The sequence below is a fragment of the Pezoporus wallicus genome, unplaced genomic scaffold, assembly GCF_028554395.1.
Source record: "Pezoporus wallicus isolate ANWC-B61680 ecotype Strahan unplaced genomic scaffold, APGP_CSIRO_Pwel_v1 contig_3486, whole genome shotgun sequence".
Classification (NCBI taxonomy): Eukaryota; Metazoa; Chordata; class Aves; order Psittaciformes; family Psittacidae; genus Pezoporus; species Pezoporus wallicus.
The window spans coordinates 3,022,968-3,046,517 of record NW_026642292.1 but is presented as its reverse complement, the minus strand read 5'-3'; the positions used below and the strand labels follow the sequence as shown (position 1 = coordinate 3,046,517).

The 23,550-nt window shown below is 44.2% G+C and overlaps 1 protein-coding gene across 4 annotated transcripts in view; it reads left to right on the top strand.

Annotated features, from left to right (window-relative positions):
* ADCK1 (aarF domain containing kinase 1) overlaps positions 1-23,550 on the top strand; it is an 80,588-nt gene that overhangs the window by 10,148 nt on the left and 46,890 nt on the right. For 3 of the 4 annotated variants that reach the window (XM_057428470.1, XM_057428471.1, XM_057428472.1), the window contains one exon: positions 21,398-21,601. The exons of the other annotated variant lie outside the window; for it this stretch is intronic. In XM_057428470.1, coding sequence (XP_057284453.1) covers positions 21,398-21,601 — 204 coding nt within the window. The remainder of the gene's footprint in view (positions 1-21,397; positions 21,602-23,550) is intronic. 4 annotated transcript variants of the gene reach the window in all.

Here is a 23,550-nt window from a genome sequence, read left to right as displayed (position 1 = left end):
TGCAGCTGGGAGTGGAAAAACACTTCTGTGCATCTCTTCCTTGTAGTCAGCATACTGGGGGGTGCTACTCCAGTGCAAATAATGCTTAACTTGCTCTCCATGAATTAGCCATTAAACTGGAGACTCTAAATTACCCATATCCTCAGAGGAGAGATGGGAAGCCTTAGTGGTAGCACCAGTCCCTGAGCCTGTCAGGGCCAAACAGGGACATAGTTATAGGAAACAATTACATGCAAAGCAGATTAAGAAGGAAATGGGTTCCCCATGGGCTTTTAGCCAGGTTCCTCCTTAGCTCTAAGGGATTATCTTCAATATTACTCAATTTTTCTGTCCCCCACGGACCACTTTTGATGCTAATGCTCTCAGCCCCTCTGTTCTCAGCACCTTTTTATGGCCAGCAGATTGGGTGTGATTTGTTACTCACTATGAGGCAGGAAGCAGTAGCTGGGAATTCACTGTGTGTCCTTGGGATTGGTTTGCCTTTCTCTGGTTCTCCTGTTAGCCAGGAGATGTGAGAATTCACCTTCCTGATGGCATTCACAACCCTTCCTCAGCAACAGCCAAGAGGAAAGATTGTATTATCTTTCCCATTCCTGACCCTACCTGTAGAAGGAATAAACCTGCTTAAGTGGTCAGACTTTATCTCTGTCCCAGCAGTTGCTTCATCTCACCACTGGAGGCTGGACCGCATAGGTAACTTGATCTTTCTCCTAAGTTAAGGATTCTTTTTTAGTGTCTGCCCTTCTGCTGCATATGATGATAGTGCCGGTGTACTTTTGTCAAGGCAGTGGTAGCCATAGTTAGCCCCAGGTCATCAGATGTCTGTAGGTCTGTAGGTGTCAGGAGCATTAGAGGAGATAGTAACTTTCTTTACTTTTGCTTCATTAAATGATTCTGGCTGTCTTTTTGCATGTAAGCTTGGACATTTATTTGCCTTTCTGCCCCTTTTTGTACTGGGTCAGAGGAGGAAGGAGAGCAGCATGCTCAGTGGCATTTTCTTTCCTATTGCTTTCTCAGCAAACCATTTTATTCTGTAGAGGGCTGTATTCCTCCGACATACTTGTGCCTCCTTGGGTTTTTATCTCCTCAGCCTCAAGTCAGCCTACCCTGTGACATTTCCAGGGTTTCTTTTGTTGTACCACCTTGGCTGACACTTCCTATACTGCTGGCATCAATTTCTTTTGATCCTGCAGTCAGTCAGGAGGTATCTCACAATGCGCAGTTTAAGGGCTGGCATCAATGGGATTCAGAGCCATTGTCTTTAATTTAGTAAGAGGATTGCAGTGGGTCGGCCATCTTGCAGGTTTTAGCATAAGTGGCCACAGCTGAAAATCTTGAGCAGGGCATTTTTTTGTTGTTTTCCTCTGTAAGACAAAAGGTTACTGCTGTGAATGTGGGTACAAGTATTTTTTTTATGGAGGGGAGACAGCAAGAAAAGAAAGAATCCATGGTCAGGGTGTCTTGGGCGACAGTGGGAATCCATTCTTGAATTAACTTTGTTGGCTACAGAATTGCTTTGTCAGGGAAAAGACATTTGGGGAGGTTAATTAACTTTCTTCCTTTTGAGAACCAAATGAAGATGTTCTCATTCAAACCCATGGTTATTGGGCTGTCAGTATCTGGCCAAATATTTGAAAGGTGTAACTCTGTGCCATCGTTATACAGAATACGATTTCTTGCTCCTTGGAGGGTATTCCTGATGTTGTGTTTGCTTCTCATGGTTGGGTGGGTGTTTCCAAATGAGCTTCTCCCAGTGAAGCTGGGGGATCCTGGAATGATAAGGAGTAGGTATATGTGTGCATATGCTTTTCAGAAATAACCTACAGTTTCTGGGTAGTTTAGACCAAAGGAATAGCTTGTGTGTTTGGAGTTCCCTCGTGGTTCCATAGCACTGTGTGCCATAAATAATAGGAAGTGATGTCCTAAAATAGTTTCTTCATGATGGAGGTGGACTGCATCTGCACAGGGAAATCCCCAAGAGCTCTCCATGGTATTCCTTCAAAAAGGCAACTGTAAATGGAGTCTGTGGGCTGTTCTACACCCACATGTGGCTGTTTTAGTGCTTCTGCCTGTGATGACATGGGGAGAAAAGAAGCAAATGAACTTCCCAATGAGACACAGAATAGTCGTTACATGGCAGTGACTTTCTGTCACCAAGCTAAATGGGAAACAGTAAAAGAGGGGTGAAGACCTTTGCAGCCCATCCCCAGTCCCCAAGCTGATCATGTTTGGTTGCCCTATTATGTGCTCCCCAGGATGTCTCTTCATCTAAAAGGTATGGTTGACACTAATGTCTAAAAAAGCTACTAGCAGGGCCAGCTGGTGGCTTGATGACTCTACATTTGGGCACTGCTGTCTAGCAAACTTCCTGCCAACACATGAAGTATGAAAGCTTTGCACTGAAAACAAGCTGTAAAATAAATCTTGTAACGCACTTCCTTTTCCTCCTTCTGCTCTCTAGAGTGGTGTCAGCTGAACATTCTGGCCACAGCAGGTTTTAATTTTATAGCATTAGGAAGGTCCATTTTTGGGGGGGGGGGGGGGGATGGGGATGGGGATGTGTGCCTATGAAACAAGAAGGTTCTTCAGTCAAATGCAGTGGTTTATTCAGAGAAATGGGCCATCTTATGGTGATATTTTTGGCGGAAGGAGAGAAGTGAGGGGAAAAAAGCAATGCCTCATTTATTGCACTGATTTTTTCCTGGCTGTGTGCCCTCATCCCTAAAGAGCTTCGCTCCAGGAGCGTGAGCGTGTCAGGCACACCACTTGCCAAAATGGTCTTGCATCTTTCTTGCACCTTCCCAGCAGGAGTGAATCTATGTGCCTTGGGAACATTTAGCCTTCTCTCCTCCAGGTGGGGCTATCCCTTTTTATTTTAATCCCTGAAGACCTCATTACTTTGTCCTTATAGCTGCTGACGAGGTACATAATAACCAGAGGAGTATCTGATCATCGCAACCAGTACAGTGAGGAAGCCATTAGGAAGCCCTTGTAGGCTGCAAGGAACCTGCACCATGAGGAGTACTATAAAAAAAAGCAAATGGAAAATGAAAAAATAATCTTGGTTTATTTGGTGTTTGGGCTATGCCTTGAATCCCAATGTGAAATGAACACTAGCTTTGCAAAGTCCAGAGATATGGCAAGAGATGGTATCTTCTCTGAAGAGCTCATGGTTGAGATTTTCACCCTAGATATGAGTGGTACAAATAGATTTGAACATAGGATTTCTCAGAGGATTGAAGGTCTATGTAAAGAGGGAAGGAAACAAAAAGTGGGAATTTCTTAGGATGCCACTGTGACTTAAGACTGGTCCCATTGACTTTGGATCTGGCCCTAATTAGGGATGGTTTCTTCATGAAGGACTGAAGCCTTGACCTACTGGCCAGTTTATATGACTTGGTTGTTGGAGGCCACCTGTAAACTCAGCAGAGCTGTCAGGTAGCTGGTGCTTTAAGTATTTCCTATTAAGAATAGGAAAACAGCTGGCTTGAAAATTGGAAGAATCTTATCTGAGACTAGAAAAAATAGATACCTAAAAGATTTGTTTAGGAATAGAGACACTCAGAACTTGCAATGGCAAAGTGGGCATCTCAAATGTTTTGTTTGTCCTTTGAATTCTTAATAAGACCCATATTGTGGATTCTGTTCCCCTTTCTAAGATTACTGTGGTAAGCTTGCAATTAAACACCAGCTTAAAGGACCCCAGATTAGGGAGTATGGAGATGTAAAATCAGGAATGAAATACTAGAATGGCATGCAGAGGCTATTTCATGTATCAAGTCAGGTTGGAGCTTGGGAGCAGGTCTGAATACTGTAGATTTGCTCTGCTAAACCAGTGACCTTATCACATTCTCCCCAGAGTGAATCTCATAAAAGAATGTGCTAGAAGATAGTACACAATCATCTTACTGTCAAGCCAGTGTCTTCATTTAGTCTGTTAAGTCAGTTTTGAGAGAACTGCTGTGGTGGTGTCTTGCACTTTTCTGGACTTCTTGGCAATGTTGAAGGCATCTTAGTGGGTTCCAGGCACACACTTTTTCCTATGTGGGGCCACCCTGTTTGCATACTTAAGAAAAGGTGTCTCTGAAAGGAACTCTCCTGTCTTCCTCCATTTGGTGTCTCAGGACCGAGCAGGACTCTGCCAGGCTGAAGAGGCCCTGGGGATAAGGAAGTTGAGTTGGAGCAGTTGCTGATTTAGTCTAGGAGCAAAACAAAACATAAAGTTCAATGCCAGGTTTGGAAGTTACCCCTCACTTTCTCACTTTAGTTACTAAGGTGTTCAGGTGCTCTGCCTAGACATCTGCTGATGTGAGCACATATCTGCATGTTTTTCACATCTGGACAAGCCTGTAGACATGTGACTGTGTTCAGGTGTGAGTGCTTCTGTTGAAGTAGTCACTTCTGAAACAAAGGTTCAATGATGGCTTTGGAGGAGTGAATCTGTGATGGTAATCACATTCACTGCTGGCCTAGTTAAGCCTGCTTTTGGTTCTGTACAACTGGTTTAGGGTTTCCTTTTCGTTTTTTCTTTTTTGTTTTATTCTTTCTTTCCCTTGTCTCTTTTGTCTTGAGTGTTCTGTCTCAGTGGCTGCAAATTGTGCTGGTGACGCACCACTCAGAGCAGCTTGCTGCTCCTTCCTCTACAGCACCATCATCTTGGCAGGTCTGACACCAGTAACAACTTGTTTTTGTCATTGTACTGAACTGATGTGACTTGGAAGCGGCCCACAGGGAGCAGATAAACATAGTGACAGGGGTCATCTTTCTACAGCCTCCACTCTCTTCCTAGTTCCACTTTATCAATCAGTATCTGCATGTGAGCCTGCACATATACACACATGCACAGTGCTTTGTGAAATGCCTTCTTCGAAGTCTGGATCCATTTACTGTCTTGCCAGTGTTGCTGAATTTAGAAGTAAATTCACTGCAAAGGTCACTAGCAGAATTGCTTTAAAAAAAACAAACAACAAACCAGCTTCTAAAATGTCTTTACTGCCTGTGCAGTCTCTGTTTCAAAATGTACTTTTTTGAGAGACTCTGCACTGTGTAACTGTGCAGCCAGTTTGTTAGTGTAGGGTTGCTCTTCACACAAGTTGTTTTTTGCAAGACTGATGAAGGGCAGTAGGCTTTGCACTCCCATTTGTTTATCCTAGGTCTGTTGTATGAAGAGAAGTAGGGAAGATACACTTTCCTCCCTCCGTCCCTTTGCGTTCACAGTCAGGCAGCACAGCTGGTCATTTCCAGAGCACAGTAGGAGCTATTTCACCTCTGCAGTGCCCAGGTATTGTGTGTTCCGCTCTCCTCTCCTCATCCTCTCCAGAACAGCTTCCCTGCTTGTATTCTTGCGGTTAGCTGAGGTTTTGCTGTGGCAGTCTGAATTGGGAGTTACTTGTTGCCGATATACAGAGTGGTGATCTTTAACTGGGGAACATTGTTACAATGAAATGATGGCTCCTGAGCAATGTGGAATGAAAACCAGCAAGGTTGTTAGCTGGAACCATGCTCGCTTTGCTGGTGGTTGTACAGGCCTGTGTGCTTGAAGACAAGAGGTTTGCAACCTGATGCGTATGAAGCATACCAGCTCTTGCCTCCCTGACTGGCTGGGTTAGATCCACTGCAACGTTTCTTGATTTATTGTCCCCATAGGTCAGGCTAGGGACTGAGTCTCTGCCAGGAATGAGGGTGATGTTTGATTCTTTTAAACCTATGTTTTGGTTTTAGGGTAGCAAGTGTTTGGTAATGAGGTTGAGGACTGAGCATGATGCAGGCAGAAGCAGCTTCATGCATTCACCCCTGTGGGTATATCTCCATAGCTTCCCACACTAGCCCTGCACAGCTGACGTCTCTGTTCAGTTATGCACCTGTGGTGTATCAAAGACGGACTCCAGTTCTGGTGACATCTGAAGACCTTTATTTCGCATCTCGAATCCCTTTTCTAGTCAACTAAGTGCTAAGCAGTAACTTTCCACTCTCTTGTTTCCTTATCATCTCGATTTAGCAAAACTGCTAAGGGTTACAAATATTCACATTGTTTGGTCTGTCTTTGAGATGCACATCCTGCTTTATCTTACAAACCGTATGCTTTGTTTTGCTAACCGATCTTTACCCTTCATTGCTCTCTTTACAGTTCCCAAGGCTTAGGCCTGACCAGGGCAATAGCACCTGGTGTTTTCTTCACTGTTCCCAGGGCTTAAGGCGGACCAGGGAGATAATGCCTGAATCCATTTCGTTAACTATTTCTATCCTGTCACCCACATGCACCAGGCCTGAATCAGATGTTAGGTGGATTCGATGCCAACCCCAGACAGGAAAGCTCTCCCAGGCTGTGGGTTTGCACCCCTGTGTCAGTGGCAGTAGAGCCAGCAGGTTCCCCCTTCACAGTCTCTTTCTGGAGTAAGATTCCTAGCTCTGGCAGAACTTTGTCGTTGACTGGAGAGCCAAGCTCCACACCTTGCATATTGCTTAAATTCCTGGAAATCTCACTTAAGAAAGTCAGGTGTCAGGTTCTGAAATCCAATGAGCTCTCAGCCCAAGGAACTTACCTGTTTAGAAACAGGCTAGAAACTCTTTATATTTCACATTAGTATTGAAATAATGCAGACGTGATTTTTATTTGAAGGATACTAAATTCAAGTGAAGCAACAACCAAAAAGTAAAGCTCTGTCTTTTTGCAAAATGGTGGGATGTATGTGTAGCTAATCAAGGAAAATTCCTTTAGTGTCCACGGTTTACAGTTGTACATATGTGTACTTAAAGTAAATTAAAGAAGCAGCAACATATAGATAAGACCACTTCCCCGCACTATTCCCATCCCAGTGGCAGGTGCCCCTCCTTCCACCTGCATTGTTCATCAAATTTCATGTCAAGAGGGGAAATGAATTCTCAATTGCCACATCTTTAGTAATTAACCGCACTGTAATTCCAATGTGTAGTGCTGTCACCCACCATTGGGTGGGAGTGGAGAAGGCACTGCATTTTGTTGGTGTTTCAACATTTTTTTTCCTCATCATTTTGACACCAGAGGTAATTGCCATTCCTGAAATACTCTCTCGCTACCATTGCAAAGCAACTGTTAGGGACAAATTAATTATGAAGAATCTCGTTATGACAGATTAATAGGCCAACAGAGGAGATTTCTTTTTCTTCTTTCAGGCAACTGAGTAGTACAATCCAACAGCTCCTGTATAACTGCTGGAAGCACATGCTTCTCTGTAAGCCAGCACATAAATGTTGGAGATGGGGAATTTGCAAGATGAGGACTAGAGTATAAAGTGAGTTTCCAAGCTTGCTTTTATTGAGCTTTTGATTTCCCAACATCATGTGCCAAAAAGAGGTTGAGTCTGGGCATTGCCATATGGACGGGCTGTCTTCATTGTTGGTATTGGACCAATATCTTTTGTCTGAGTCATGGTTGAGTAGCATCATGAAGGCTTGGAAGTGAGGAATGCTGGACTTGTGGCTTTGATGGATTTTAGAACAAGACACAAACTCATTATCTGGACTGTTTTATTGCCACTAAGGGTTCACTCTATTCAGAAGGTCAGATCTGATGTACTGGTTGAGTTCCCAGTGGCCAGTGATGTTCTGTCTGCCTGTTTTCCCCTGGAAGTTGCAAACTACCTGCCCCAAATCATTTTTGTGGGATGCTCTCTGGGGACAGCTGTGATATGGACCATATATGGCTGCTTTCCTGTAGTGGAGATGATTGAGGCACCCTGCCTCCCTGTGACTGAAGCATTCTGTCATAGGGAAGGAGAAGTTTGAAATATCTGGATTGCTAATGGCTGTGTTTAGAAGCTCACCCAGTTTATGTGCAGTCAGCACAGCAATTCATATATGGTTGGTAATTGTGCTTTCAAAGAAACCGATATCTAGCTCATAGTTGACTGGCTACTGTGAATCCATGAGTGATGAGCGGCTACTATGAGTGAATCTCAGGTGTTGAGGAGCCCAACAATTAAAAAGGAGCCCATTTTAGGGTTCAGAATAGACAAAATGTAGACTTAAAGAAGCTCCTGGAGAAGGCCTGTTCATGTTCTCAGTGTTGCCTTCTTTGATGTCTCACTGAAGTCATCAGGCAGTAATGACTCAGCAAAGGATGTTTGTAGCTGGGACTGGAGTCCTGTCTGACCGTCTCCAGCCAAGTGCTTGTACATGCAGCACTCTGTCCCTGCCCAGGAAAGGAACAAATCTTCAGTGGAAATCTGTGTGCAGTATGCCTTAATCTCCTTACTGAGAGAACAATGAAGCTCCACTCTTTTCCAGAGATCAAATCAAGACCATGTTTATCCCATTTTACATCTTCTCCTGCGTGCTGATACCAACTCCCAGTTTCACTGTGACCTCACCCTTCTTCCTGGGATCTCTGTATCTCTGTGTGGAGTATGTAAATGCCTAAATATTAAATACTTGAAGCTAAGAATCATAGATAGCATTACTTTTGGTTTACTAGCATCTGATTTAATTGTTTCGTTTCACATCCGTCTTGTATAGTGCTAATTCTCTATGGTCCTTTTTGGCATGCAAATTTTGTCTTTGGGACTATCTGCAGTGAATGTATTTTGCCAGCAAGGTCTAATTATTTGGAGGATCTTTGTCAATATTATTTTTCTGTCAGATTTTGCAGCAGGTGCCTTTGTGATAGGCCTTTTGCCTTTAGTTTACTATTTGCCTTCTAGCCAAGGATAGAAATTAGCTGTCTTTGACTAGTCTATTGATGGAGATTGACTCTTGCTTGTTATCTCCAGTGCAATGTTGTTGTTTGTTCTTGTCCAGTGTTAGCCTTTTATACCAGATTCTACCCCTTTTGTTAAAGCAACCTTGACTTTTGCTTATGTCAGATTCAAACTGAAACCTCTGGATTCCTAGATGGTGCTTTCCTTTTTAAGTTGTGGAAAATGCTGCCTGATTTGCAGTTTTCTTCACAGAGGAGTTGTAACTGGGTAGTGATGGACCAGCCTTCCTTTACCCTGCCCCTTGGGCTGCTTGCTCAGGTGATCTGTGGTGATCAGCATCTTTTAAATCAAGAAAAAAAAAAATCTGTAGATTTCTACTTGATAGAGCCCATTTCCTGCTATTTGCAGTTGCTTCTCTGAAAGGATGGGGGAGGGACTCTTTATTAGGGACTGTAGTGACAGGACAAGGGGTAACGGGTTAAAACTTAAACAGGGGAAGTTTAGATTGGATATAAGGAAGAAATTCTTTCCTGTTAGGGTGGTGAGGCACTGGAATGGGTTGCCCAGGGAAGTTGTGAATGCTCCATCCCTGGTGGTGTTCAAGGCCGGGTTGGATAGAGCCTTGGGTTATATGGTTTAGTGTGAGGTGTCCCTGCCCATGGCAGGGGGTTGGAACTAGATGATCTTAAGGTCCTTTCCAACCCTAACTATTCTATGATTCTAAAAGGGTAGGGATATTCCTTCACAGGCAACTGTGCAGAAATCTAGTTTATAATCTACTAGGCTGAACCACTCTTAAATATTGACCAGTCACTTCGATGTGGATGGGATAGGCAACTTGAAGGTAGAGGCTTTCTGCTCCTTTTCTTCTTGGCTGTACGCTCAGCTCCCCATACACTGGTAATGTTTTCTGCTGCACCCAGTTCCTTGTAAATAAAACAATGGCTGACAGTGAGCAGGTGGAGGGATACTCTGTTTTCTTAAAATTAGAATGAGACAAGACGTCCAACAGCTTTACTGACTATTTTACTCTAGGTTCTTGTAATATATTTGACATTTACAAATGCAGCATCCCTGCCTCATGGATACTCATTCATCTCTTAGATGAGAGGGAAAACTCAACAACTGGCAATGGAAAAGGCAAAGCGTTGAATATGTAATTGTATATAAGGATGACCTTAGTTTTATTCCCTTCATAACCATGGTGAGCCGCAGCAAAGCGCAGGGGAGATGTGCAGTACTGTTCATTGTGATACCAGCTGCAGTAAAGGCAATTGCCTCTGGTACTGCTGGGGGTAATTTCTTCTGCTTATTGTGGGAGCAAAAGTAATCTACTCTAAATAATGAATAACTAACATGCGGCCTCACCTGGGTGCTCCTTTTGTCCATCTCAGTTTGGTGCCATGTCAAATATTCATATATTTTACTTTATTGAACTGCTATTTCATGCTATTTTAAAGTGGCACTCTCAAAGCCAATATAGTTTCTCTCTGTTGTCTGTGTTTCTAGCAGCCATAAAGATTCTGTAGGCCATATGCTACCTTCACTGGCACCCATTTTTTCCAAGTTCTGCCTCCACTGGCACTTGCACAAACCTATTGTTTTCAATGAGAAAGCACAGGAGTGGCTGCAAGGAAGGATCTGACCTTCTAATTTCAGTTTAACAAGTCTATTGATTATGTATGAATCAGAAGAGACACCAGCTCAGTCTTTCATAGTGGTGACATTGCCAGGATCTTAATAGACAGTGTCTGTCTGTCTTGGCGTGCAGCTGTGTATCATTAGCAGGATGAAAAAAATGGAATAATTTTTTTTTTTTTTTCACTGAAATCACAACTCTGACTGATACCCAAGAGGGAATAGACCTGCTGAGTAACAAGGGAACACTTTTTGGGTTTTATTCTTTTTTTTTTTCTTTTTTTTTTCCAACATAGGCACTTTTGAAAGTAGAACTGTGCTTTGCCATTGATGATGACTTACTGGCACCTCAGCCACTCTCTATCTGTTGGATGTGCTGCTATGACAGTCACTGCAGTTTTTTGGAATTGACAGTGTAATCCCATGGTTGTTATCTTTCCTGACTTCCTCGTCAATCCAATTTAATCACTTCTAGGTATTTCATGTGTTACTGTCTCTTTCCTCTTCAGGCATCCTGCTCTTGTGGGAAGAGATGTGTACTTTAAAGGTCAGAGCTTCTAAGATTAAAGAAGGGGAAAGGAATCTGACTCTGTCCATTTGGTAAGGGGCTGTATTGAGATCTCTAGAGAGACTGCAATGGAAACACTTCTTTCTGGATTCTGTGACCAAGCTGAATGCTAGTGCCCATCTGCATGGCTGTAAGATAGGGGGCTCGCTTGCTCTGCTCCCCAGCCTTGGAGTCACCTGCCAGGTGAGAAGTTGCATATGTACAAGGAGGAGAAGCTGCTGTTGTACAGCTTAGCTGTCTGATGTTGACTCAGATAGGTCCTGACTGGAGGTCAGCTGTGACGTGCAGCTGGTAGGGTGGAATTCGACTGTTGGGAAGAGAAAAACGTCATCCCACATTCTTCGGCATTGACAAAGTGGATGTGACGATTTCTCCCCTCCAGCTACAGCGGCTGCCTCTGCGCTTCTTCCATGCACACCCATGCTAGGAGAGCAGACTGTGTGAAGCTACCGTGTCCTGACCCTCAGATGCTGAACTAGATGAGACTTAGCTGAGCTTTCTCCATCTTTCCTATAGTGCTTGGACCATCCATCCTGGTAAACCTCACCTTTCACTGTTTTCTTCTTTTCAGTGTATCTTCTGTTTGTTGGTGCTTCCTGTGGAGTCCATGGCTTTTCCAGCTCCTTTTTATTGCAGGATAGGGTGTGGGGACTAAAGGAAGAGGCTGTCAGATATCCATCCTCATTGAACAGATTCCCTTAATAGTCATTTAATCTTATCTGCCACCTCTTCACTAATCCTAGTAACACCCTGTGTATTTCGCTGTGTGTTTCACTTTGTGTTTACAGTGTCTGACATCTTGAGTAGCTGGAAAATGTGACCAGGTCAGCCTTCTTGGGACCATCTTGTTTTATTATGAAATCATGAAACTCTTTCTCTTCTATCCATACTGATTGATCTGTCTTGCAGTGGCTTCTGGTCCTTGTTTGTTTTGCTCTCCCTGCTCTACCTGGGACTTCAGACTTTTTGGAAGTGAAGAGACCATCTCTACACGCCTCTCCCTCATGCAAAACCTCCCTATACATAGCTATAACTCTATGAGCTTCAAGGAAAGCTGTTTCCTACTGTGGTCCTGTTTAAGCTCTTCTTCCCACCCTCCCCATGGCCCAGGACCAGCCCTCACTTCCCATAGACACAGCTGTCTAGGAGTGCTCTCCCTTCAGGTCATCTTTGCTGCACAATGTCATCTCTTGCTGTTCGGTCAGTAGTCTATGGTTTCTGTCGGGTGTGTCAGCAGCTTCTGTTTAGGGAACACTCCTGAATGTAACACACATCTTGGTTGATCTTTTTCTTACAGCAGCTGAAAATAGCAAATAAAACAGGGCTTAATAGGATTGGTGGCTGGGAGCCCCCCATTACAGCTAAACACAAAGGCATGTAAGATGGTGTGTTTACAGCCCTTCAGCTTGTTTTTGCTGCCATCTCACATAGTCTGATCCAAGCTGAGTTGAATTAATTTTGTTAGCAAGATTTTGAGAGATGCTGTGTCAAATCTATTATAATTTCACCTGCCTCTATAACAGGAGCTGCAGGCACTGTGATCAATGGATCGACACATGTGCCTAATTTCACTGTGGATTCTGTAAATGTCTCTGTGCCTTCTGCAGTGTGCTGTTGAATTACTTCCTATTCTCCATGGGTGCTCTGCAACGAAGTGCATAACGGATCTCTTTGTACATCAACTCTATCAATAAGGCACTGAAGGCACTTTTGGAAATCTGCTGACTTGCAAGTAGGATACATCTGTGTATACATACATCTGGTCCTTTCTTCTCATGCACATCTGAGCTGAACCTCATGTGTAAATATCATTCAGATAAGTGTACATGCCCCCCCAAAAAAGCCTGTGTGAAGGAGTTGTTGTGCAGTCACAGGGTAAAACAGCTTCAAGAGCAGAACCTTGTTCACTGGAGTTGATGTCTGTAGGTGTAAAGGACTCAGTTTGACTCTAACTCCTGTATTCAGCAGTTTGATCTGAAAGTGTTAGTGCGAGAGAATAGACATGTAATGCTATAGAATAGATAGGTAATGGCCATAGAAGTGGTACTTCCAAGTTATTTTAGCATGTTACCATCCTTTCCTTGTGCTTCTTGTTCTTCCTGCTCAGGAGACTTGGACAGAACAGTGCATTATATCACAGAGGTGTCTAGAGGGGAAACAGCTGTTCCCTTCTGATTTTTCTCCTAAACTGCCCTACAGATAACTAATTGGAGCTCAGTTGCTTCTATTAGCTGTTTACCTAAAATTGAGCTGGCTAATGAAAATGTTTCTAATTAATACGAGGCAGATTAAAACTCATTACAGCAAGGTCGTCAGTAATGAGAGATAATCAGAGCACAAATGACCAAGCTTGGAGCAAAATGAAGATGGAACTCAAGCAGGCGATTGGTGCTGGTAGTATATGCACTAGCCAGTAAAGGCATGATTCAGCAAGGTGACTGCTGGTGCTCTGTGCTGTGGTTGAGAAGTTCTGCTTCCCCCACTCCAAAGCAACTTGGAAAGTGACTGGCTGAAGAGATGGACTTCAGCCCAGTGTAAATGTTTCCTGAACCAAGTGGCACTTCAAACTAGGGGTTTGTTGCTAGGCCACCCCTTAGTCACTTGTACGGATTATTAGGAACCATGTTGTGAATCAAGGTATTAGCGGGAAGAATGTGGGAGCATATGTAGTGTAGATAGGAGATCAATATTTGTGTGTGCTTGTGTGCGGATGATGGCTTGGAGGGTGGGAGCTTGCATGTCTGTAGACATGAAATGGGCTCACCTGCGTTTGGAAAAAGTCTCTCATGATCTCCAGGGAAGTTTTGCACAAATCATAAAACGTGTTTTCTTAAATTTCAGCTGCCTTCAGCACTTGGTGATGCAAGGCCACAGCACCAACACCAGATTTCAGCTGCCTGACGTAGACTCACTGTGTATATCCTTCCATTTGTACAGACTTCACTGGGCATCCTGCTAGTTGTGTGACTCTTTGTTCCTGTGTTTGTGAAACTGAGAAGCTAAGAAATTGTCACTTTAATCTAGGGAATCATTTGTCCTTTATCCTTTGCAGGCTATAAAGCTCCCTTCTCACTTCCTGGCTGTATCAGTGGCAACCAACTTGTGCCAGAATTTCTGAAGGATCATTATCTCTGCTAGGACTGTTTTGAGCTATGGAAGTCAAAATTGAGAATTAGGGGGATACCCTTTTAACCGGGGTTTGCACCAGGGGAAGCTAACTAAAAAGTGTAGGTCTGAAAAGGTAACAGTGTTCCTGCCTAAGGGTGAGCATATGGAGTGCCTTACTGTCATATAGGCAGACAGGGACCCATAGGTAAATCGTTAGGAATGTTGTACATAATTTACACAAATAATGAGTTATTAGATAGTGGGGTACATTGCACCAGGAGTTACTCCAGTTCCAAAGACGAGGTTGTGTCCGTGATCAGTTAGTATTAGTGTAAGGAAGCATTTGAATGGGAAGAGAAGAGAAGGTGGAAGAGAAAAGGGCTGTGGCCAGATTCTTTCCCTCCCTGACTTACAGTATTTTAGGGTTACCCACTACAGAGGTGTGATGACATCTTCTCTTCCCTCTGTATGGAATCCAAGCGACAGCCTGGCTCTTCCAGTCCAGTCTCCTGCTACTGCAGGTGTTCCTGGAAGAGCTGTCTCATCCAGAATGGCTGACAGCATATATGCCTCAGATGCTTCCCCACACTGTGTTCCACAGGATACTTCCCAGCATCCCAGAGGCTTAATATGAAAGACCATAAGCAGCAGTTGTGCTGTGCCATGGGAGGAAAGCAAGAGTCCATCACCAGTGTCCCACGTCCTTGCAATGGCAGGTGATTCAGTGAATACAGAAGATCCTTGGAAGCAGGGTGAACCCCAGCACAAGGGGTGACTAATTTAACCAGAATGTGGGAGCCGAATACACCAAATAAGTTCTTTAAAGATTTCAATGATGCACCCTGTTTGCATTATGTCTCTCACTGTGGCCAATCAATAGGGTAATTTTGTCTTGATGCCTTGAGCAAGAGTGTTTAAAGCTCTTTAGACATTTTATTACATGTAATGTCCTTATGAGTCTGTAAAATGGGGGATAGTGATCCTGAGTTTTGTAAAGAGCTTTGTAAAAGCACTTTTAGAGATGAAAAGCTCCATATAGAATTTCATATGGTTGTTATATCATAAATGTCTAAAGCCTTTCTGAGTTCCATTAAACTCTTGGCTTCTCTGTCCTCTGACAGTGAGTGCCACTGGTTAATGCTGTGCTGTGCAAAATGGGATGTAAAAAATACACCACTTTTAAAAGGTTGTTGTTTTGTGGAATGTCTTATTATTTCCTGTTTTGTGAGGCTGGAACTAGGAATGGGAGATTTTATTTTCATTATTTCATATCACTCCTATCTCTTATGCATCAATTCTCTCTAATCTAAACAGTCCTTGAACATTTCAGATCTCTTTTTTTATAGATTCTTTTCAAGTCTATGATTATGTTTTCCTTGTCCTTTGCTATCCTCTTTTTTTTTTCCTGTACCTGTTTTTGTGATGGGATGTCCAGAACCCAAGGTGAGGTTGTGCTTTCAATTTATACACTGGCATTTTGGTCGTCTTTTTCTCTTTTTCTCTCTTAACACAGTCAAACAGCTTGTTTGGGTTTCTCTGATCCCCACTGTGCATTGAGCAGGTGCCTTCACTGAGCTGTCCACAACAATGTGATGCATGTGTTGGATGGCTACAGTTGATTTAGAGTCCATCAGCATGTGCCAATGGGATAAATTGCACCTTCCAATATGTGTAACCTTACAGCCATCTATGCTGAGGGTGACCTACCGGACTATTGATTGTTCACCTGTCGTTGGTAGGGACCTGGCAGAGCATATTTCTCCATAGTGGTGAATAATTTCTGTTTCATCTCATGGAATTTTTGTCACTGCACAGTTTTATCCTTTGCCAGGTAATTAGCAAAGGGAAATTAAGGGAAATTGAACCTTGGTATAAGAATGAATGTAATGGGGCACTCTGCTTCTGACAGTGATGCAGGCCAACCCATTTCAGCCCATTCTGCCTCATGGGCACTACCTGGACCTGCTTCCCTTTTCATCACATTTTTCAGTGTGTCCAGTGCTAGTCCAGCCTAGTGACAGTGCTAGTCCAGGAAGTGACAACATTGCGGATGGTAACATAGACAGGGCTTCTGCAGTATCACTCTGTCTGAAAGAGCTCAGAGCAGGTTGAAATGAGGCTGTGGTCGAAACATTGCAAAACTTGCAGCCTTGGCTTAACTCAAGAGTCCCTCACAGATGCTGCTTGTAGTGCTGGGCTTGGTGTTGCAGAGAGGGAATTCTGAGCTGGGAATGGGGTAAAAGGAACGTGTGATGTTCTTGCATCTTCTCCGGTAATTACTCAGCTTTCTTTTCACTCTTTGTTATGGAATTTATTGAAAGCCACTTGAAAGTCTCATTAAATTATCTCCCTTTTCTCTTCTGTTGGCTATTGCATTACCATGCTCAGAGTATTTTGGTGGACTGAAGGATTATTTTTTCCTCTCAAAATCCCTGTTGGCTTTTTTCCATCATACCGCATTTAGCTAGATGATTTTTAATACTCTCTATAATTATCGTCTCGACTAATTTATTTGATACAGAATAAGATCTTGCAGGACTGTAATTTCCTAGATTACTGTGGATTTTTCTTACAAATGGGGCAACGTTCGTTCCTCTTTGGTCCTCTGGAAGCTGGCAGTTTTAATATGCTATCCCATTTTTATTATAATTATTAGCATCTTGGCTGCTTTTTGAATTAATCTATACTTTTTATATGATTAAAGTTTCCAACATATTTTCTGGAGAATTCTTTCTTGAAATGCAGTCCTGGAGATTGTATCTCCATTATAAGTGGCAATGGGCAGGCTTCTCCTCAGCATCTTGCCCTGTGCAGGGACTTGAAGGCAGCAGGAGAATCACAGAATGGTTTGGGTTGGAAGGGACCTTAAGACCTTAAAGATCATCCAGTTCCAACCCCACTTCCACTAGACCAGGTAGCTGAAAGCCCCATCCAACCTTTCCTTGGACACTTCCAGGGATGGGGCATCCACAGTTTATGTGGGCAACCTGTGTCAGTGTCTCACCACCCTCACAGTAGAGAGTTTCTTCCTAATATCTAATTTAAATCTCCCCTCTTTAAACTTGTCCTATCACTATCACTATATGCCTTTGTAAAATGTCTCTCTCCAGGTATCTTGTAGGCCCCCTTTAAGGCCTCCACAGAGCCTTCTCTTCTCCAGGCTGAACAAGCCCAGCTCCCTCAGCCAGTCTTCACTGGAGACGTTCTCCAGCCCTATGATCATCTTTGTGTTCCCTTCTCTGCACTTCTCTAATAGGTCCCCATCCTTCCTATGTTGGGGGCCCCAGAGCTGGACACAGTGCTGCAGGTGTGGTGTCATGAGAAGGTGCCTCCTTTCTCTTGCTAGGTCTCACAAGTGGGCATCACATGGTGTGGAGCTGTTACTGCTCACCTGTGCAAGAATACTCTCTGGTATGAAGTTGAGAGGAAGGACAGCCCTTCTAGCCCTGAGCTCTGGGTGAAATCCAGCTTGACGTCCTTTGTGAGATGTCTGTGTTCACAATGTTCCTGGAGGCAGCACTCATCACCAGGAATTTCTGGTGACTTTTTTGTTATGTCTTTGACTAATTGCATATCAGTTTTTTTCTCTGCATTCCTAATCCACATTTCATGTTTTGCCAGCTATGAATATGCCCTTCAGGGTTAGAATGACTTTTCTGAGGGCTTTTTCATAAGACTAGTGGCTTCCGCCACTGACCTTACTGTCTCTAGTGGCCTTTCTGAGCCCTTTTGTCACTAGGTATGTCACCAGATACTCAAATGTTCACCCTTATATTTTAACTGTGGTATTTATTGTCTTCTGAATTAATTCCTTTATTTTTAAAACCAGTTTAGCATCTGCTAATCTGTGACACTTGCATGCCTGGTGCTCTGAAGAGCAATTCTTTGCCAAGGTCTCTGTGAGTAAAGGCTTCTTCAGAACCATCAAAATGACCTGAGAAGCCAGGTCTGCTTGTATACCAAGGGAAAATTAAAAAATGTCCCTTTGCAGCTCCATGATAGCTGACTGTGTGCTTTGTCCCAAAGATGCTTCCTCTTCATACCTAGCAATTGTTACTTTCACTATGGCCCACATGGAAAGAGTTTAATAATCAGTGTTAATCCCAATCTACCCAGGGTTTATGTAAATCACGAGTGGCCAATGGAGAATTTGTCCTGCTGATTTTAGGGGAAAGGAATGACACAGAAAGAGATGTCCGTGTGGACTGAGGGGAGAACCATATACACACTCCAGACAGCATTTGTGATCTGAAGTGCTTCCTGAGGGAGGTTTATTCTTGGTAATCCTCAGTACATGAAATGCTTCCTTTTTCTACAGGGTACTCTTAGGCACGATGCAGACAAGCAGCTTCGTGTCTAACTAGCTGTTTTTCCCAGCTCTTTTCCCTGATGAGAAGAGTCTTCAGGTATTGCTTGTGCAGCAAAGAGCAACATTTTGTGAGATTTCTCAGAAAAAAGCTCTGAGCAATTCTAGGGATTTCTGTTCACCCTGCAGTTTCTTCAAGGTAGGATAGGGTCATGGGTCAACAGCATTGGACACAGTAGTGGGAATGTGGCACTTTTACTTTGCCTGTGACTAGAAGGTCAGCTATCAGAGAAACAAGTGCTGCATCTGGACCGTGACCTAGCTTGGGGAGATACAGGCAATTAATAGACAGCGTTAGGAACATTTTTCTGCTAAAATTCCTGATCTGATTGATAAAAAAAAAAGACCTTGGAATCTGCATTCATCTTCTTGCTTTATTCTCACTGTACTTCTGCCTCTAATATGGACTAGAGTTTTGTAAACTGTAGGGCTACAGATAGATTTCCTTGTCCTGAGACAAGCTGCCTGGCCATCTTCTGTCTCTCTAGCAGAAGCAGGAGCTGGCATTCCCTGGTCCAGAAAGCCAGCCAGGGCAGCTGTCTTAGGAGTTTTAGCCAAGTCACCTGTGAGAGCATGGTGGATGGTGCTGTGCATAGGGTTTTGCTCTGTGTTGTTCCTGTAGCCTTCTGTAAGGATGCTTTTGTCTCTCTTGGCCAAAGCTGCTGTTTCCATGAGGCCAGCTGGGTCCTCTACAAGATGGATAAGTTTGGGAAGGGCAAAATTTCTTCTCTCCTTGTGGTAGAGGAGAGGCTATTTCCACCTCCTTCTCAGCAGTAACTGACATGAAGATACACCCTACATCCAAGTGTGTCTACAGTCAGTTGCATTTTCAGCTACTAGGGTTTTCCATCCTGTTTGTTCCATCTCCCTTGCGATCCGTGTGGTGCGGTAGGTACATTGGAGCCAGCACCTCTACACCGAGCTGGCTGCCCAGGTGCATGCCCAGCACTGTGCTACAGCCCCGGGGTTGCCACTGCTCTGATGAGTCATGCCACAGCCTGAGGTCATTTGATGGGCTCCTGCTGTGCCTGGGGGAGGTCGCAGGGCTCTGCTGGTACCTACTCAGTGCTGGGGTTTTTGGAACATACCTGCAAGGAGCCTCATCACTGTGTCCTGCTGGGTTCCTGATGCTGGTTGCTCAAGGCAATGGGCTGTGGCTGCCCAATGCCTCGAGGAGGGTGGCTGGCCACCGCTTCCCTTCCCCTTCCCTGTCGCTGCTGGTGGGTGATTTCCTCCACAGCTGGAGGCAGCGGGCAGAGGGTGATTACTGGAGCTGCATAAAAGCTGTTTCCTGTAATGGGCTGCACTCCCAGTGCTGTGACAAACTACCTAGCTGCTCTTGCTCCCTCCCTCCTACTGCCTTTCTCTTTCATCCCATTACTCCCTCCCTGGATTTCTTGCTCTCATTCTCTTTCACAGCTTCTTTTCCTTGTCCCCTTTCGGCTTGATTTTGTCACCACTGCACACAGGGGAGGAGAGCAGGGAAACAGCAAGGGCAGAGGCTTGCTTGTTACAGCAGGAGATTTAAAGCTGGTGTGTAAAATGCAGCACAATAATACAGGAGACTTCAGGCATGCTCATTGCCTATGTATTTTCGAGTGCTTTTGAGCAGGCAATATGCAGGGGGAAGCTGACTCACATCACATGGATTACACTTGCCCATGCATGCCCACCTAGGAAAGTGTATGTGTGCATCAAGCTGTCAAGTCTGGCATGCTGAGTGTGGCACTTGCACGTTAGGCTTCCTCCTCACACTCCCTTAGGCCTGTGTTTCGTTGCAGCTGTGTTGCAGCTCAGCACCCAGTCCGTCCCCTGACGTGTTCCCAAATGCGAGACACTTGCCCTTCCTATGACGTGACACGACACTGCTTTGTATGGAGGGCAAAGATGGCCACTAAATGTGTGTGTGTGTGTGTATGTGTGTGGTGTTGATGCATGTTTTGGTGGAGTTCCTCACCTCAGGATCTTGGGCAGATAAGGTCTGCAGGCACATGATTTGATCTTCAGTGACTTTCTGACACAGAGGCCAGAGGAATTGGAAGTGTCTATGCAGATAGGTGTGAGGCATTAACAGGAGGTGGGTGTGGAGTTATTTTTTTGTCATTGATTTGCTTAGATTTTATTAATGTATTAGGGCAAACTTATCTGAAGTTTATTAAAGAATATTGAGTATAGCTGTGTCCTTGGCAGGAAGCTTTTCTAGTGAGAGTAATAAAGGCAGAATAAATCATTGTCACAGAAGGATGTGGTGGCTGGTCAGTTCTTGAGAGGCAGAATGAAACTCAGGAGCTGAAATCCAGACCAGGCAAGTGGTTGATGATAGATTTTTGTCATTTGGTGGCTGCATTTTGGCCAATGTGAGCAAAGCTGGCAAGTCTCCTAACTCTTGGTTGCTAAAATCAGTCACTGCAGACTTTGTTGGCAGTGTAAGCAGTAAGACCAAGACCTGGCTGAACTGGAGGGATGCAATTTTCCCTTGTGTGTGTCAGAGTGAGCTGAGGAGAATGGAGGACTGTCTGCATACTGTCCTCCTCACTGCCAAATAGACATCTGTAGTTTTGGTTTTTAACGGATTCTTCTTCCAAGCTTCTGGAAGTTTCTGGGATGTACCTGTATTTTTCTTCTCACTTGAATTCACTGTGCTCATACCAACAGTCTAACATACATGGCTGTAGTCCTGACAAATCGTGTATTATAGCAGTGGATCACAGTGACAAACCGATGCTGCACTATGGCTAGACATCATATTCTATGCAAGGATGGACAGAGCCAAAACCTAATGTGCTGTCACTGATCATGGAGCCTGTACAAACAAGTGTTGAAGCCCCTTATGCTCTGGAGTGTCTTGTCCTCATCTGCTTCAGCCTCTCTAAATACAGCCAGAGACCTAATGCTTACCTGACACATTAGATGATGGTGCCCAAAATCAAGAAAGGAAATCCCTGGTCTGTTTAAGTACTGGACAAATAAAAGATACCTATGTGGGTGTGTGCATGTAACAGACAGCAAAAGGGTTTGGCTGATGTTCTGGTCTCCCTGCAGGTGCATCTGCGCTCTGCTGAGCGCCTCCGGAAGCTGTGCTGCGTCAACCGAGGCACGTTCATCAAGGTGGGACAGCACCTAGGAGCACTTGATTACCTGCTGCCTGAGGAATACACCCGCACCCTCAAAGTGCTGCACAACCAGGCCCCACAGAGCACCCGGCAGGAGATTGAGCAAGTTATCCGTGAGGATCTCGGCAAAGAGGTAGGGGCAGCCATAGCCTCTGTTGGCTTCTCAGACCTCAGCAAGCCCTGGGCAGCTAGAGGAAGGAGTAAGTAGGTCCCTGGTGGCCCTCGGTTGCAAGAGGTATCAAGGGGAGATACACCTTCTCCTTGCCACTAGGAGAATGCCATGCAAATCTTCCCTATCTATTGATGGGCATTGTTAAGCTGAGGAAAAGAGAAGATAACAGAAGATTAAGGGTATGAAAGCTGCCAGGTGGAAATGGCAAGACTCAGCAGAGCAGCATACCCCAGAGGTTGTGCCAAGACTAACAGGTTTGCTGGATGTCAGGGTGGAGCGCCATTCGCAACACTGAGAGGTAGGAGCTGGAGGTGTTGAAGTTCAGGACAAAGATATATTAGCAGAGCTCTGTGAGGAACGACTCTTCTCCCTTGGCTAGGCTAATCCTAGATAGCACTGACAGCCCTTTACTTTCTCGAGCCCCTAATTAACCCCCAAAGAAAATAATGCCATAAATCGCTTTCAGTGCTTGCAGTCAGGTAACACAGTAGCCTAGGAGTTTGTGTCACCATTAACCCTCAGCAGCTCACAGCACTGATAGCAGAGCTAGGTGCTTGTGTTCATTAGATACAAGGCAAGTAACCACAGTATTTAGATCCCTGCTGCTCCATGGGCCTCCATCCTATAGTCTCCTCTCCACAGAAGCCACAGAAAGACACCCCAAGGTTAGCTCCCATAAAGGTATCATAGAAGTCATCTCTGGCTCAGTTTGTGTGGTGGCTCAGAGGCTGAGGCTGGTGCTCCAAGGTGTGGGCCCTTTTCTTTTCTTACAAGTGCATGTTCAGCTGCCACTGATATACTGTGGTGTCTTTCAGCTTTTTGGGAGCTAGATGAACCCTCTATGCCTCATTGATTCCCAGCAAGGCAGCTCAGATCCAGTCTCCCCAGCAGCCTTCCCTCACCATTCACTTCACCCACATGGGCAGTGCTGGGCAATATTTAATTTTAAAGACACAGAGAGAAGGAGAAAAAAAAAAGGTAGAAATGGGAAGAAAAGAGTAGAAAGGAAATGCTAATGAGAGAGAGAGCAATGATAAAAGAGAGAAATTAAGAGAATGACATAGAAATAAAGGAGCTGGTGAAACTGGGCAATATTAAAAGCTGAGTTAAATGCCCATGTCAATTAGTTACCAAATCAAGGTATTTAAAAACAGAAAGGATTTGGGGAATGTAATGCACCAGCATTGTCTTTGCTGGAGCCCAGGGGATTTAATAGGCTTACTTCAGGAATAAATTTAATTCCAGTGTAACTACATCCTCAGTACATTTTAAATATAATACACTTAGCTGAAATATAGATGGCAGAAAGTCAAGGTGGAGTGTTAGGACAGAGGAGACTGCAAACAAGTATCCTGGCACCTTCCCCCTTGGGGCCAGCATCACACCTGGGAGCTTGCAGTTGAATTCAAATAGAAGAGAAAATGAGAGAGCCTAGGCTTAACCCCACTGGTCTCAAATAGAAATAGCAACTGAAAATACAGAGGTACCTAGGGAGGGATGTGACAAGCTGATGTGTTAGGCAAGAGCTTGCAAAAGGGTATGGAGATCAAAAAAAGCCAATTTTGTGTATAGAAACATTGTATCTTCAATAAATTAGAAATACTCTGTCTTCTGATGTGACCTACTCCTGACAATCTTATCAGAGGCTTGGACATTTGACAAATAGAGTGGTTTTGTGGCAAAACTGGTGTAAATGTAGACCATGCCAGTGGGGCTGATCTTTCAGCAAAGACAGGGGACTTGTGAGGTAGGTTTACAGAAGTTCAACATGGCCCTGTTGTCACCACACAGACTTATGTGACACCCTGCTGATGGAGGATCTCCCATCATGAGCCAGCATCATGACTGGAGACAGGGAGCTATATGGACTGATTTAAGGGCAAATGGCGTGTGTGCTGATCTGACAGAGA